This window comes from Herpailurus yagouaroundi, unplaced genomic scaffold, assembly GCF_014898765.1.
Source record: "Herpailurus yagouaroundi ecotype Mexico unplaced genomic scaffold, PumYag 187, whole genome shotgun sequence".
Taxonomy (NCBI): Eukaryota; Metazoa; Chordata; class Mammalia; order Carnivora; family Felidae; genus Herpailurus; species Herpailurus yagouaroundi.
The window spans coordinates 28,592,252-28,609,366 of record NW_024412418.1 but is presented as its reverse complement, the minus strand read 5'-3'; the positions used below and the strand labels follow the sequence as shown (position 1 = coordinate 28,609,366).

The 17,115-nt window shown below is 40.6% G+C and overlaps 1 protein-coding gene across 1 annotated transcript; it reads right to left on the bottom strand.

The window, feature by feature from the left end:
* Positions 1–5,032: 5,032 nt before the first annotated feature.
* LOC121043652 (cofilin-1-like) lies at positions 5,033–6,103 on the bottom strand. The gene has a single exon (XM_040495619.1). The coding sequence runs from the start codon at positions 6,022–6,024 to the stop codon at positions 5,608–5,610; it is 417 nt and encodes a 138-aa protein (XP_040351553.1). The 5' UTR covers positions 6,025–6,103; the 3' UTR covers positions 5,033–5,607.
* Between the last annotated feature and the right edge of the window lie 11,012 nt (positions 6,104–17,115).

Sequence of the window (17,115 nt, the reverse complement as noted above, 5' to 3'; positions counted from 1 at the left end):
TGCCCCCTCCTCGCAACAAAGAATTATCCAGCCCCAAATGTCAGTAACGCCAAGGTCAAGAAAACCTGATTAATACAATCCGCTGATTTTATACCTTCAAATACAGGCTCAAAGAAGTTGCAACTCTTGTCCAAGGTTGAACAATTATTATGTGATAAAGAGAGTAAGCAACAAGTGAAACGATTAATACATTGTAAAAAGAGAAAATCACAAGTGATGAGATAAAAATGCAGTGGCTTTTACCCTACAAGCAGAGAGATGGCTATTGTTCACATGGACAGTTTGCATCTCTTCCTAGGGCAAGGGCCCATGAGGTCCCCAAACTGGCAGATTCAGGCTTTTCCTGCTGCCCATCTCTCAGCTAGGCCACCACACAGGCCCCTGAAGTCCATCATGGTGGTTGTTCCTGCTTAAACTTCTGAAAGAGAAGATGCTTGTCCTATAGTTAATGAGAACCTTAAACAGTGTGCAGACTTTTAAAGACTCTACCAGATGTTTTTTTCATAACATCATCCCTTGTTTCTTGAGAAGACTGACTTCTATCTGCAGTCTGCCAGGTCATCGGCCCTAAAAGTTTATAGTTTCATTAATTTTCTTTATGTGGATATAGATAAGGCCCAAGCTTTAACCCTCTACTTGCTTTTTATAAGCAAATTTTATCAGGACATTAGATACAGGCAGATATCACTGGGTTGAAGCTATTTGAGGCCACAGTAGTATTTGATTTTTAATTCTCTTAGTGTTATTGTCAAACAATTATACATAGCCTCTCAATTGGAGCTATCAGTTTTGAATCAGGTTGCATTTACTCGGGGATTATCACATCTTGGACACTGAAACAAATTTTGTGAATGTGCTACCCATAGGGAGGTACCAATTTAAAGAGGCTTTAAGGAGAAAATAAACTAATATGGTCAAGAGAAAACCCAGGAAAATAATGCCAAGTCCCAACAAAGATAAAACAAGAAATAGGAGACGTAGCAATGAAGTGAGATCAGATGTTTTAAGAGCAGGACAAAGCTAAATTCAGGTCTAAAACCATGAATAGGTTAAGAATTCTTCTTTTTTCCTTTTTTTTAAATGTTTATTATTTATTTTGAGAGGGGGGGAGAGAGAGCACACAAGCAGTGTAGGGGCAGGGAGAGAATCCCAAGCAAGCTCTGCACTGTCAGTGTGGAGCCTGACACCGGGCTCCATGTCACGAACCGTGAGATGATGACCTGAGCAGAAATCAAGAGTTAGCCGCTTAACCAACTGAGCCACATGGGTGCCCCATCTTCTGTTTTCTTTTTATGGTGTTTTTTCTATGTCACTGGAGGGGAAAAATGAATTTTCCTAAAGGGGCTGTACAGAGCTCAATAATTTTGATTCTGTTTATTTATTTATTTTTTCTTAGAGAGACAGAGAGAGAGAGACCAGGGAAAGGGCAGGGGCAGACAGACAGGGAGAGAGAGAATCCCAAGCAGGCCCTGCAGCACAGACCCTGACGTGGGGTTCGAACCCACGAACAGTGAGATCATGACCTGAGCCAAAACCAAGAGTCGGATGCTTAGCCTGAGCCACCCAGGCACCCCATGGTTTCAGTTTATTTTTAACAAAAATTTTAAATGCCAAAGTTTGAGAAGGGGCCCCAGATTTCTTTGGTCCAGGATCCAAAATAAGGGAGCTCACAGGTGAAACAAGGGCCTGAACTACATCCCAGACTCTACAAGGAAGTAGAGATTACAGCAAGTATGTCAGAATGGAGTTAAGTGTGAAACAGACATGGATTCTAAGCCAACATGACTCCTATATATTCAAGTAACTCAGCTGCTTTGAATCCAAACCTGAGTCAATGTAAAGGTCAAATTTGAGAGGATGGATAAAAATAGTGGGATGGGCAGCTCAGGTTGCAAAATTTCAGAGTTTAGTTCCATGTAACACAAATAGGGAGACGAGAGTGTCATAGTAGAAAGCATGTGTGTTTTGGAGCAGAACAGATCTGGGATTCAACGCCTGCATTCTTCCCCTAATCATTCCTTACCTCTCCTTTATTTCCATATTTCTCATCTGTGTCATGGAGATATTAATGCAAATCTTGCTGATAGTTGTATTGATTAGATGCCTAGTAGAGTAACTGGCCCAATAAATAAGTTATTTTGTTGTTGTTATTGTTAATACTTACTATATCCTACCTCGTGCTTAGGGTTCACATAGTTAGCTTCCAATCACATATGCCTTGCCACATACTTTTCACTATGTGTCCTGAACCTTTTCCTAAATTGGTACTGACCACAATGTTTATTATCATGCTTCACTAGCCCTTCTACAGCTTGATGCCTGTTCTAGTCCCCCTAAGATACTCAATTCATTCTTCCCCTTAGCCATGCTTTAATCTATCCTCCTTGGCTCTGTGTATTTCCAGGCAACTCTAAAGGTGATGACCTTCCCAGCTTGACCTAGGCCCCAAAGCTACAGTGACCATACACCCTACCGTATCTAAAACAGTCTGCATTGACGTGTTTGACTTCCCATCCAGGTTAGTTTTTGTTTCATGTTTCTCATCTTGTATGAAGTTTCATTATTAATAACTGTATAAGAATATGCTAGAATGGATTTTGCAGACTCCCCTCCACTAACTGCTCCCAATTTCTGCCATGGTCTCTCCCGGCAGTGTATGAGCCACATGGGCAATTAACAGAATACTCACTATAGTAGGAAGATAAATTTGAAATATGACTAGTGATAATCCCTCTCTGGTTTCATGATCTTTCTCAGGAACTCCATTTCAAGGACAGCTGTTCATAAAACAAAGGAACCTCAGACTCAAGACACCAGGGAAAGCAAACTCCTCTGGATTGAGGTACCAGTGGACAATTATTTGATTCTGTGATACCTCTCAGCTACTGGACACATTAGTCACTTTTCCTGCACCACAGCATGCAAAGTGTAAAAATCCATCAGACCACCAGCTAGTGGGGTTAGTGGCAATCAAAAGATATGTACAAATATAATTCTGTATTCTGAAATTCTATAAGGGCATTTTAATATAGCTTGACTTTTGAAGAGTCTTTTAATGGAGCTCTTATTTTCAATTCAATATATTTATATTCTGTGCAAAATTGGAATAAACCTGAGAAGGCTTTCTGTGCTAAACATCTAATTTTGATGAAACTTGCAAAAAAAATCATAAACAGAGAAAACTAATTGTATGATTTTGTCTTGTAAAAATATGTAAGGTGAAATATGAATAAAGACACAAAGACAGTACAGTGAAAATATTTGAGTGGAACTACTTACACATTTCAATACAAAACAAAACTTAAATTGAGAATATACTTCATCTAGAACCATTTTCTCTGAGCCTACCCAGTACCTCTGTACACAGGAGAGATTTTTTTTCCAGTTAAAAACATGAGCCACCAAAGGAAAGTCAATTGAAGATGTCAGCACTTTCAAATTTATTAACCCAAAGCTTTTATCAAAGCTTTAATAAGACTATATTAAAATACATTTTTCAGAAAAATATCAGTGACACAATCCTAAAGATAGGTACATCCAAAAAACTGATTAAAGTATGTGAAAATATACTAAGAATAATTGTTATGCTTATCTTATTTTTTATTGCTCAGCCAACATAATGAAGGGTAGGGCGATATCTACTTATTTGCTTTAACTTTTAGGAATATCTGTTATTTTTATTTTTTAATTTATTTTTGAAAATAGTTTGAAGATAGTCTAAGCACATTAAGAACAATTCGGGGGTAATAAACAAATAGTTTTAAAATATCTAATTAGTTTTAGAGCATCCTTACATTCTCAGAAATGTCTTGTTTTTTGGACAATATATGGTTAACTTGGGGTCACCCTCTTCCTATCAATTAGGTTCATCCAACAGACAAAAACAAAACAAAAAAAACTCGCCTATACATAAGCAGCTTACAAAGAGGGGGAGAAGGAAGGGCAGGAGAAGGGGAGAGGGAAGGAGAGGGTAGGGAAAGAGGGGAGAGGAAGAGAACAAGGAGGGGAAAGACATCAGTCTCTGGGGGGAAAAGGGCCAAAAGCTTACCGAGCTCTGCTACACCATTTCAAATTTTCCATTTGATCATTTCCCTACATTTTTTTTTAACTGAGGTATAATTTACATACAGTCTAATGTAAAACCTGTTCTACATCCTGCTCTTGTGCTGCTCTTCATATACACCACATGACCACTAGCCAGATCAAGATCTATACCATGTCCATCTTCTAGAAAGTCCCCTCCTGCCTATTCCCCTCAATGTGGCTACTACTAAATCATCCAGAAGTAGTCACTATGCTAATTTCTATCAACATAGATTAATTTTGTCTGTTCTTGAAATTCAAAACACATAACCATACAGTAGGGACTCTTGTGTATGACCTATTTTGTTCAAAATCATTTCTGATAGTTGACCACGTTGTGTTTTTTCTTTTTTGTTACTTCACAGTAACCTGTTGTCATTATCTATGCATTCTCTTGTTGCTAAATATGTAGGTTGTTTTCATCTTAGGATTGTTACAATTAAAGCTACTGTGTACATTTTGTACAGGTCTTTTTATGAACACATCAGCTTTTTACTTTTTATCTAGGAGTGGCATGGCTAGGTTATTAGGTGAGTGCACATTTAACTTGATTAGAAAGTTTTCCAAAATATTAGAGCTATTGTACAGTTTCAAGAGCAATACGTAAGAGTTTCACTTGCCCCAACATTTGGTATCATTAGCTTTTGCTTTTGTTTTGTTTTTAATTTTTCGCCATTCGTGGGGCACCTGGGTGGCTCAGTCAGCTAAGTGTCCAACTTTGGCTCAGGTCAGGATCTCATGGTTCATGAGTTCCAGCCCCACGTCTGGCTCTGTGCTGACAGCTCAGAGCCTGGAGCCTGCTTCGGATTCTGTGTCTCCCTCTCTGCTCCTCTGCCACTCGTGCTCTGTCTCTGTCTCTCTCTCAAAAATAAATAAACATTGAAAAAATTTTAATTTTTTGCCATTCTGATTCAAGTGCAGTGATATTGTGTGCATGTGTGTGTGTGTGTGTGTGTGTATGTGGTTTTTGTTTTTTAATTGAAGGTCCCTTACTGGTCCTGCCTCCATGAGTGGCGAAGATTAGGGGCAAAGGGAGGTGAACCAGCAGTGCAAGGAGTCATCTCCACAACATTCCATTTATACACAGAACTAAACTGACAAGCACAGAGTCACTATTGCAGTTAGAAGTTGGCAGCACAGGAAAAGGGAGGAACAGGTGGGGAATGGGGTATCGTTAAAAAAAATACAGCCCCCCCTAAGCTGGGGTGCCTGGGGGGAACTTGGTTGGCTTCAACCCAAGAGGAATCAGTACTGTTTGGAAAGGCCAGAACCGTCAGGGATGGAGGAAGGAGGAAGGTCCAGGGGGTGAGGTGACTGGCAACTGGGGTGAAGGGATTGCCCTCCCCCTGTTGGGATCCCCCCAGCCCCTACGGTCTGGCAGGAAGGCGGCAGCCTGCAACCCCCACGGGCAGGTCTGGGGCTGCCAGATGCTCTAGGCAGGGGGCTGGAAGGGGCTCACAAAGGAGATGAGGCGCTGCCCCCCAGTTTCTCGGCCAGGGTGCACTGGTCCTTGACCTCCTCGTATCAGTTTGCTTGTAATTCACGCTTGATCCCTGTCAGCTTCTTCTTGATGGCGTCCTTGGAGCTGGCATAAATCACTTTGCTCTTAAGGGGTGCACATTCAGGTGCCCGGAAGATAAACACCAGGTCCTCCTTCTTGCTCTCCTTGGTCTTGTAGGGGGCATCACAGAGGGCATAGCGGCAGTCCTTGTCTGGCAGCAACGTGACAAAGGTGGCATAGGGGTCGTCTACGGTCTGGCCCACATCACTCACCAGGATCTCCTTGCCCTCCTCCAGGATGATGTTCTTCTTGTCCTTGCTCAGGCAGAAGAGTACCGCCTTCTTGCGCTTCTTCACCTCCTCTGGTGTTGAGGAATTATGAACCTTCATGTCATCAAAGACTTTGATGACACGATCAGAGACTGCCACACCAGGGGCCATGTTTCCGGACGCAAAAGGGAGATAGCAAGGACAGTCAGAAAAGACAAGAGCCGCTGCAGCTGCTGCTGGGATCCCACTGCACCGATATTGTGGTTTTAATTTGCACTTTCTTGTGAGTAACGGTATCAAACATTTTCTTCACATGCTTATGGGCCATTTGGATATCTTCTTTTTTAAGTGTCTATTCAAGCACTCAGCTATAGGTGTAGGGAAGATGTCTTTTTCTCACTGATCCATCAGAATTGTATATTTTTTAAGGATATGAGAGCTTTGTCATGTATTATGTAATATACATGTATTATGAATTATATTATGAATATTTCTCTCGCATCTATTTGCTCCCTCTTTTACTGGTGCTTTGTGATGAGTAGTTTTTTAACTTTGATAAAGCCCAATTTATCATTTCTTTGTTGTTGTTGTTATTGCTTAATGCTTAATATCTTCACCTACACTAAGGTCACAAAGACATCCTCCAAAGTTTTCCTGCAATGTTTCAAAACCACAGTCCAATGTTTTCCCTCAGCCCTCACATTCAGATCTATGATCTATCTCATATTAACTTTTATATACAGTGTGAGGTAGGTATCAATGTTCACTTCTTTTTCCATTGGACATCTAGTAGTTTGAATGCCATTTAGTAAAAACACCTTCCTTTCTTTCCATTGAATTCCACGGATGTTTCACTGCCAAAATAATTAGTTTTTCTTTACACCAAAACAGAGAAAATAAATTACTTTGTTAAACAGTCATGCAATTCAGCACAAAAGGTCCTTCACAGGGCACAGAGAGAAGAGAAGAAAATATTTAGGTCACCTTAGGGATATAAGCAAACTGGATCTCACGTTAGCTTTTGCAATCAAAGCCAGCTTCACGAGGCGCCTGGCTAGCTCAGGTGGTACAGCACACAACTCCTGATCTTGGGGTTGTTAGTCTGAGCCCCACGTTGGATGTAGAGATTTAAAAATAAAAAAAAAATAATAATAATGTTTAAAAAAAGCCAGCTTCATTGCTCCTTCCCTCATTTCTTTGCAACCACTTCATGTTCACACCAGGGCAAGGAATGCCCAACTGCTATTTTGATTATGTGGATTCCCTGGTCAAAACAGTTATTTCCAGATACACCTGGTAACTTTGTTTCTAAATGGCATTGACTTGAAAATCTCTTCTGTTTGTTTCTGGAGTGGCACACACCCATTTCAGCTGCAATAGTGTGCGGTAGGAAAAGTTCTAATTTGGGAAATTGGGCACAAGTCCTTCCCCGGATTGGCACCGTGGGTGACCTTGGGTTCTTCCCTGCTCTTGGAGTCCCCATCTGTCAAATGAAGGTGTTAGACAGTTGATTTAAAAACCTTGGGTTCTGACATTCTGAGATTCAGAGAGGGCTTTGTCCCGATTAACTGCCACTGCTTCATCATCCTTTAGTGTGTTTCATAGGAGAGAAAAGAGTGCAGGGTTTTCCCCACCACGTCCTTCATTCAGCTACCCAATCTAATTAACTCCAATTAAAATGTGTAGTTTTAATTAGTTTGTCTGATACATTTTTTTTAAATCCTCATAAATGTAAATCTTTGCTGCCCCTCCCCCCTTTCTCAGGCTTGGCAGCTGTCTTGCTCCTTTCAATTTGAGCTCCTTTTACTCATTCATGCCACTTTTGATTCATTATCTTTTGTTCCTGTTCATTGATTGTCTTTTTTTTTTCCTTTTTCTCCTTGCAGTGATAACACATTACTTAAATAGAATTTTAGAAAGAGAGTCACAAAGATTTTAAATTACCTAGAAACCATTTCATTCATGGAGCATTCAGTATCTTTAAAGGACTTTGAGCCCAGTTGATATATGTCAGCATCCCAGACACATGTTTTAAAACGTCCCAGCCTGTATATCATACATCATCCTCTGGTGACCAGCTAAAGCGGACACCTAAATCATGAGATCTGAGGAAACTCCTCAGACCTAGATATATTTCCCATGGAAGCACACGCTGGCTTGGTTTTGTACACTTCGTGTTTGTTTATTTCCACCTTCTTGTACTTACAACAAAATAAATTTATTAGGACTTTAAGTATCATGAGGGTGAGGGTTTTTGTCTGCTTTTGACGCTTCTGTGTTCCCAGCACCTAAAACAATGCTAACCCACATAGTAGATGCCTAATATATACTTGTTAAACAAATTAATAAATTTATAAATCCTTAATGGACAAATTAAATAAATTAGCTGAATTGTACTGTATAGTTTGTTATTTTATGTCATAAGTCTTAACTTCTATCATTAAGGATTTATTGTGACAAAATACCTTGAGCACTTATAATGTATCAGCTACTATGCTCAAGGTCTTGATAGGCATTCCTTTACCCGCTGCTCAAAACAATTTTATGAGGGAGGATTATTATTTCCATTTTTAAATTATTAAGTTCAGGTTTAGAAAGGATAAATAACTTACTGAAGGTATCAGGGTAGAATCCAAGGTAACTGGCAGAATCCAACTTATGACTCAATTACAAAAAAAAAAAAAATCAGAAAAATTTAGACATCAAGAAAAGAGGAAAATAAATTAGACCACCATAACACAGCTACAATGAGAATTATATCATAATTCAGCCTAACTTTTCTTCTCATGAATTTTTGGCTTCTTAAAATGATATCAGAAGATAGATCTTTAAAAAGTATGTTCTCTTAGACCTGGTGGTACCTTGTCTTTATATCTATCATTTTAATGGTTGCCTCTGCCATTAATTAGCTATCTATCAGAGCTCCCTAGAATGATGCTAGCTTGGAGAATAATCACTTCTCCTGCCAGGCTAAAATCATTTTCACATAAAAGGCAATAATAATGATTAGACTATAAGGGCCATTATTGCTGTTCTAACTATTACTAGTAGTAATAGCTAATATACTGGAGGTTTACCATGAGCCAGACATTGTGCTAAGCATTTTAGATGCAGTGCCTTTTGTAGCAAAATAAGCTTTTTTCTTTTCTTTAATTTTAACTAGGATCCATGCCCAACATGGGGCTTGAGCTTAAGAGTCGCTTGCTCTACCTACTGAGCCAGCCCAGGGCCCCAAAGAAAGCTTTTATGAATATACTATGCCTTATTAACAAATTATGCCTTTACCAATTTGTGTGAATCTGTTCATTCTTTCTCACAGGGAAAACTTTGAAAGAAAAAGGAAAAATGGGATGGTAAGACAGAGACCCTAGATAGAACAGTTAGAAGGACAAATTAACCTTCCTCAATTTTGCTGAGACACATAACCAACAAGTTCCTTCTCACGAAGAACTAAGTTAGACAGAAGCTCATATATAAACACCATTTGTCCAACCTTCAAACCACTACATCTTTCTTTTTCTTAAATTTTTTTGACATTTATTTATTTTTGAGACAGAGAGAGACAGAGCATGAACCGGGGAGGGTCAGAGAGAGAAGGAGACACAGAATCCGAAACAGGCTCCAGCCTCTGAGCTGTCAGCACGGAGCCCGATGCGGGGCTCGAACTCATGGACCACGAGATCATGACCTGAGCCGAAGTTGGACGCTTAATCGACTGAGCCACCCAGGCGCCCCTCAAACCACTACATCTTGTCTTCCTCCATTCTTTCCGTCTGCACTACCATTACCCTACTTCACCCTCTTCCTTCCCATCAAACAGACATTTACAACAGACGTTTACAGCAGATTGTCTTTTAGCTCATCCAAGCATAGGCCACATATATCCCTGAACTGTAGCTTGGCTTCATTGAGTAACTACCCTATATTGCCCCCAAAAGCTCCCTACTGCCTACCGCCTAGGGAATCATCCCCAGACTCCTTTCTTCTCCACAGAAGGACAAGGTTCACGTCTATTCCTTTTCCTGGATTATCACAAAAGAATGCGATGTCGCAGACTTTTCACCAAGCATGTTTTCCAAATGCCCTTCTCAGTATATGCCTACCCACCACCATGTTTCAGGTCCTATTCTGTTCTTCCAACTAAAGTAAAGGAGTGACAATCCACATTACATGTTCTGTGTCATGCTTTCCAATCCCTATATATGCTCAGCCTTCGCTCACAGGAGGGGTGAGGCAAAGGGAATGGGGGAGGGGAAGAGCTGGCATTTCTTCAGTGCCAACATCCCTTGAGTGGCAAGGATTATGAGTCAGCCAGCACTATCACTTTTGAAAAACTAGGCTTAACAAGGTCCCAGCTCACACAAATGCCTCACACTTGTGAGATTACAAATTGGAATCCCAAGCAGAGGAATAACAGAGCCCTATTCTTAATCACCGTGCTTAATTATACTTGTCTGCCCTAAGTCCCCCACCTCCTGGATCCAACCTTGTTGCGCCTCCTCCTTGTTGCTTGCTTGTTTTTCTTGGCACCCTGTTTCCAGCCATGATCTCAGCCATTTTGTTATTACAGTCCTGGTTTTCCACTCTGGCAACACACTTGACTTCACTTGGCCCACAGACCTGCTCACGGTGGCACACTGATCATGAGCAGAGATCTTGATTTTCCAGCCCCGAGCACCCCCAAAACAAGCAAGCTATACATCCACCCACTTCCTAATGTACAATAATCCAGATTGTGTTAGACTCTCTTGGGAAAACCAAACCAGGCTTTAAGGAGATTACTGTTAATATTAAATAATATTATGTAGAAGCAGAGAAGGAGGAGTTGACCCTTGACTCTTACATGCTGCATGAGCATCCTTCTGTCATTAGTCATTTCATGCTTCACCTCAAATTCCAAGGACTTTCTCCCCTCCATCTAGGATGTTCTGATCACTGACTTTCCAGCCTTCTTTCCTCATTTATTATAGTTTTGTTCCACACCTTTTCCAAAACTGTTTCACATATGTTGGAAGACAGACTGTGTCTTTTCTTCTATTCACTGGTGAACGTTGGCTAAAAACCAAAGTGGCTGTTAAAAGGTGTCCAACTCATCACTTTCCATTTTTAGCACTTTTGTCATTTTTATCAAAATGGCCTTTTAATCTGTCTGAAATATTTATTAAACATCCCAAATAAGATAGTGAATACTTGTAAGAACATTTATGAGAATTTACTATATGCTAGATACGATGCCAAAGCTTTCCATGTATTAAGACCTGTATTCCTCACAACAGCCCCATGACATAAGGTATTTCCATTATAGCCACTTTACTAATAAGGGTAATAAATAGGTAAACAATAGGTTCTCAAAGCTATTAAGTTACAGAGCTAAGGTCTGAACTCAGTTCATTTTCAAAACCTAGACAATAAACCATCACGTTATAGCTACCTTTCTATCTTTAGCCCACACTTAAAGGAAGACAGATCTTTTTTTTTTTAATGTTGCTAGATGCTGTCATCACAAGACAATTGAATTAAATACAAAATTAGATAAAAAACTGAAAGGTATACGATCAATCATCAAGTCTAACTCCCCGCATTTTCCAAACAAAATGAGATAAGATAAAATAAAGTGATACATACAGAGATCATATATTTTTCCAAAATCATGGAGATTATCTGGGATTTGAACCCTGATTCCCTGACTCCAGGGCTTATTTCACACCATCCCCAAAGAACCAAATGTACCCAATCTTTTAAGACAGCATATCTTTTGATTTTGCTGATTTTGATCCTCAGGTGTTTTTGATCATTGGATCATTTCATCAGGGCAAAACTCCCTGGTCTACCAACACCTTCACTCCCTTTTACTTCTACAAAGCCAAGTTAAAAGAAATTATCCAAGGATAATTAGAAGAATAACATTTTGGGGGTAGCCTAGGTGGCTCAGTCAGTTAAGCGTCCAACTTCAGCTCAGGTCATGATGTCACTGTTTGTGAGTTCGAGCCCCACGTCCAGCTCTGTGCTGACAGCTCAGAGCCTGGAGCCTGCTTCAGATTCTGTGTCTCCCTCTCTCTTTGCCCCTCCCATGCTCATGCTCTGTCTCTGTCTCTCAATAATAAATAAACATTAAAAAAAAATTTTTTTAAAGAATAACATTTTTTTAGCCAATCAAGAGAGAAAATAAGTAAATTGGTCTTAATTACACATAACATAAACCAAACTATGAACCTAGTCATACTGTAAACATTAAAAAAATGTGATGATGGGGTGCCTGGATGGCTTGGTTGGTAGAGCGTGTGGCTCTTGATCCCAGGGTTGTGGTTTTGAGCCTCACGTTGAGTGTAGAGGTTACTTAAAAATAAAATAAAATAATAAAAAATAAATTGTCCTCTGGAGAGGGTGATGAAACTGTCATTCATTAATATGGTATATATTTTAATTTTCCTCCTGTCTGAAATATTCCATTCGTCAGCAAGGCATTTTCCACACTGTAATCAAACCTTTGATTCTTCCCTGCTAATTTTTTCTCCTTGGTTTCCTTTTAAATTCCTCTCCTCTGGGCAGCCTTCTCCGGCACCCACCATGCCACTAGTATGTCAGGCACCCCTCTATGTAATTCCATAGAGTCATGGACTTACCTCCTGGTATAGTATGTATAGCAGGGCACCCAGTATTTGTGTTCTCCCCAGAACACTAAAATAGTTAAAGTTATAGTGTTTTATGTCCCCATACTTAGATCCCCAATGCATAAGCACTGTGAGTTTGCACCAAGCTGTACCCTACTCAGCTGGCTTTCTTATGACCAACATCATTCATTGGCAAGAGCTCTGGTGACCATGGACTGGAACAACCATAAGAGGCCTCAAAGGAACATAACTCATCATCTTAGTCTTAGGTGTCCAACAGTCCTTCCCAGAGCTATCTTCTCTATCCCACAAAATCTCTCCAAGAACATTAAGATGGTGATGCTCAGTCTTCTATATTCTTAAACACACACTAAGTTCTAGAATTTGCAACCTAACTTGAAGATTATATTTTGTTCACAGGTATCTACTATTTCTTCAGCCCCTTTTCAGTGCCCTTTCATTACTGAATAGAACACTTGACTACGTTACTCCTTTCACTTAACAGAGATCCCTTGTGTTCCTGTAAATATGCCATTTCCATGCCATACTACCCTTTTTTGCCTTACAGCAAATGGGACACACCTATGTACAACCTTGCACAAAGCCTTCAGCTCAAATCTCCATCTACTGTATGCCAAGTAGGAATACACATCCTCCGTTGCTTCTAACACAAATTAAACACATCATATAAAATTTGACAGCTGGCCCAATACTGAAAAATTTGTCTGACATCTATGTACCATAGCTGATCTGTTGAAATCCAGAGTCCTAAGAGGACTCTTCCCACCTGTACTTCTTTGACCACCAATGAAAACCATTTCACCATGGCCCTTTAGAACTCAGGAGTTCATACCTTCCTCAAACAGTTTTATTTTATTTTATTTATTTTAAGTTTTTATTTATTTATTTTGGGAGAGAGAAAGAGAGGAAGCATGAACAGGGGTGGGGCAGAGAGAGAGAGGGAGAGAGAGAGAATCCCAAGTAGGCTCTGCACTGTCAGCGTGGAGCCCCACAAGGGGCTCGAACTCTCAAACCGTGAGATCATGACCTGAGCCCAAATCCAGTTGGATGCGTAACTGACTGAGTCACCCAGTTTTTTTTTTTTTTTCAACGTTTTTTTATTTATTTTTGGGACAGAGAGAGACAGAGCATGAACGGGGGAGGGGCAGAGAGAGAGGGAGACACAGAATCGGAAACAGGCTCCAGGCTCCGAGCCATCAGCCCAGAGCCTGACGCGGGGCTCGAACTCACGGACCGCCGCGAGATCGTGACCTGGCTGAAGTCGGACGCTTAACCGACTGCGCCACCCAGGCGCCCCTGAGTCACCCAGTTTTAATAGCATAACTATAAGTGATCTCTGAATAAGGAGTTCTTGACTTTCCATCCTAGCAAATTGTTCCTTAGCAGCCCCATTACCATAAAGGTTCCCATTTATGATAGCATATTTTATCAGCTACTAATTTGCTTTTGGGAAAGAAGAAGGTATTGAAGAAAGAAACCACAGAAAGTTACCTCTTTGTTTGGAGGCTCAGGGCAATCATTCTGATCCTGTTTTGTGGGTCTTTCCAAAGGTCATGATACATGGCTTTGGCTCCCTTTTTCTTTTTTTTTTTTTTTTTTTTTAATTTTTTTTTTCAACATTTATTTATTTTTGGGACAGAGAGAGACAGAGCATGAACGGGGGAGGGGCAGAGAGAGAGGGAAACACAGAATCGGAAACAGGCCCCAGGCTCTGAGCCACCAGCCCAGAGCCCGACGCGGGGCTCGAACTCATGGACCGCGAGATCGTGACCTGGCTGAAGTCGGACGCTCAACCGACTGCGCCACCCAGGCGCCCCATTGGCTCCCTTTTTCTTAAGGGAGCCAAATGAACACGTGAAACAGAAAGATTTAGCTAATACAATTATTAGAAAGAGATGTCAGGGGACCATATGGGATTTATTTACTTCACATTATAAGGCCTAAACCCATATGATGATTCTTTGTCACTCAATATGCATGTGGGGGGGAATCATGAGAAGAAGGCAGGTGTGCAGGTGTGCAGGTGGTGGGTGGGCCCACAGTTCTTAACATTCAACTCTTCCTAACCAAGAACTAGATTTCATCTTTTTCAAAAAGAAAAAGGAAAAGGAAACACATGTACACACACACAGAAGCCATCCAGTGTCTTAGTCCCTAAATCCCAGGCAGACTAGCAGATTAACTGCATTTATTTGTGTATAAACGAATAGTTAGTTTTAGAAAGAGAGAGGGAGAGCTCCTGCATGCCGTGCAAGCAGGTACGTGGCAGAGGGAGAGAGAATCTCAAGCAGGCTTCATGCCCTGTATGGATCCCACAACCCTGAGATCATGACCTCAACCGAAATTAAGTCAGACGCTTAATCCCCTGAGCCACCCAGGTGCCCCTAACTGCATTTCTTAACCAATAATCGACCTATACACATACTTTCCATCACTCCCTCTGTTACTATCCCTTCTACATTTTTTTCTGTCATGAAAACAGACTCAATTTTACAAAAGTTAAATTTTACAACAACAACAAAAAATGCAACAAGCAACATATTTAAGTGGCAAAAATGATAAGCAGAAGGAAAGAAAAAGCTCTTCATTTTTGTAGCACTATTTTCCAATCCTTTATTCTAACATTTCTCATATAGAATTGTCAAATAAATATAATGTAATGGCTTGCCCACTGGTGTTTGATAAATCATGGATTGTAATGAACATGAAATGTTTCATAATGGCATGAGGAACTGGACTCGGTGCTGAATAATTATTAAGAATTGGATAATCCAGATGTAGAGAGTGACGTGAATAAAGATTATCTACAGGGGAGGAAAAGAACTTTACTCACCAGTGGGACAATGTTGTGTGCCGCTCTCAGCCCCTCACTAACCAGTACTGTGGCTGGACTAGTCTTCGTGGTTCTCAGTATGACTGCAAGATGTCCTCAGCGATAACCATTAGGAAACTGGCGTGTCGGGGGGAGGAGGCTTGATGACTTACAAGTCCTGGAGCGCAGAAGTCACAGTTGAGGGCAAACGCGGGGAGCGGGGTAGAGTCTGGGGTCTGCTTTCATCAGAGTCAAGGCTGCTCATGGGCTCTCTCTTTATTTGTGAATTTAAAACAGAAGAGCGGGAATTAAAAGCTCGGGAAGAGGGAGGGAAAAAAAAAAAAAAAACCCTACCACCAGCAGTTCAAAGGTCAGATTTCAAAATCAGCCAAGATCTCTAAAGCAAAAGAGCCTGGCATGGAAGGGCAGGCAGCATGCTCTTCTGGTTTTGTAGCTGTCCAAGTGTTTATCTGAGATAGCCATCTTTGAAGTGGATGCCTGAGCAATCAAAGCTTAAATCACACACTTGCGTTCCAAAAAAAAAAAAAAAAAAAAAAAACCCAACTGTCACAGTTGACACAACAGACAGATTAGTCCAGGTACAGAAGTAGGGATGGTTTTAGAATCTGTCTTTTCCATCCAATTTGATCTCAGTGGTACATTCTTTTCTGTCAAGGAAAAAATAAGATCTTTTCTACTTTTATTTTCCTACCCCAATACCTCTAGTGAATGATTCAGATCCTTTGGGTTCCTGGTGATCATCCATTAAACGGAGGTTACAAAGAAATGTGAATAAATAAAAGGGAAACCTGGAGGATACATTTATCACAGCTCAATTAAAAGTCTTATTTAGTGGGAAACAGGGGCACCTGGGTGGCTCAGTCGGTTAAGCATCTGACTACGGCTCAGGTTTTGATCTCACAGTTGTGAGTTTGAGCCCTGGGGCATCGGGTTCTGTGCTGACAGCTCAGAGCCTGGAGCCTGCTTCACATTCTGTATCTCCCTCTCTTTCTCTACCCCTCCCTCCATTCTCGCTGTATCTCTCTCTCTCTCTCTCAAAAATTAAAAAAAACATTAAATTTTTTCAAGTCTTATTTAATAGGAGATAAAGCTATTTCATTAAGACCGCTTCATTAATTATTGATAAAATATAAATAATGTGGGAAAACATGTGGATAACTTGGGAAACACTGAGTGACTAGTTATACTTGCTAATGGCAACAAACTTTCTGATAGGAAAATGTCATCTGAAATGTTACCATTTAAAACTCAGTAATAAAAACAAAAACCAATAGGACCTTTAAGGCAATACCAAAGAGTCAGGGGAATAAATGTCATCTGTGTGCAGGAAACACACATCTATCATTTAATTTGGTTTTGCTTCAAGGCTAGCCCTTAAAAGACTGAAAAGCCCCTAATCATAATCTCTGAGTCTATTTAGGAAGCCACTGTTCTTCAGTAATTTCCTATTATATGGCAGGTGCTGTTGGTATTTTTGAGAAGTCATAGCCTCCAGAGAAACTTGGGTAAACACATTCATTTCCTTAATCAGTTTGCATTCACTGAGCACGTACTATGGGCCAAGCATTTGCAGGTCTCTGAGGGGCTGAGAAAAGTGGCAACTGTGACAAAAAAGGTCAAGTGGGACTCAGTTGTACACACTCTTTTTTTTAATTTTTTAATATTTATTTATTTTTGAGACACAGAGACAGAGCATGAGTGGGGGAGGGGCAGAGAGAGGGGGAGACACAGAACTTGAAGCAGGCTCCAGACTCTGAGCTGTCAGCACAGAGCCCAACGCGGGGCTCCAACTTTCCA

Coding starts and splice junctions, on each gene's coding strand:
- LOC121043652 (XM_040495619.1), bottom strand. CDS start 6,024: ATGGCCCCTGGTGTGGCAGTCTCTGATCGTGTCATCAAAGTCTTTGAT.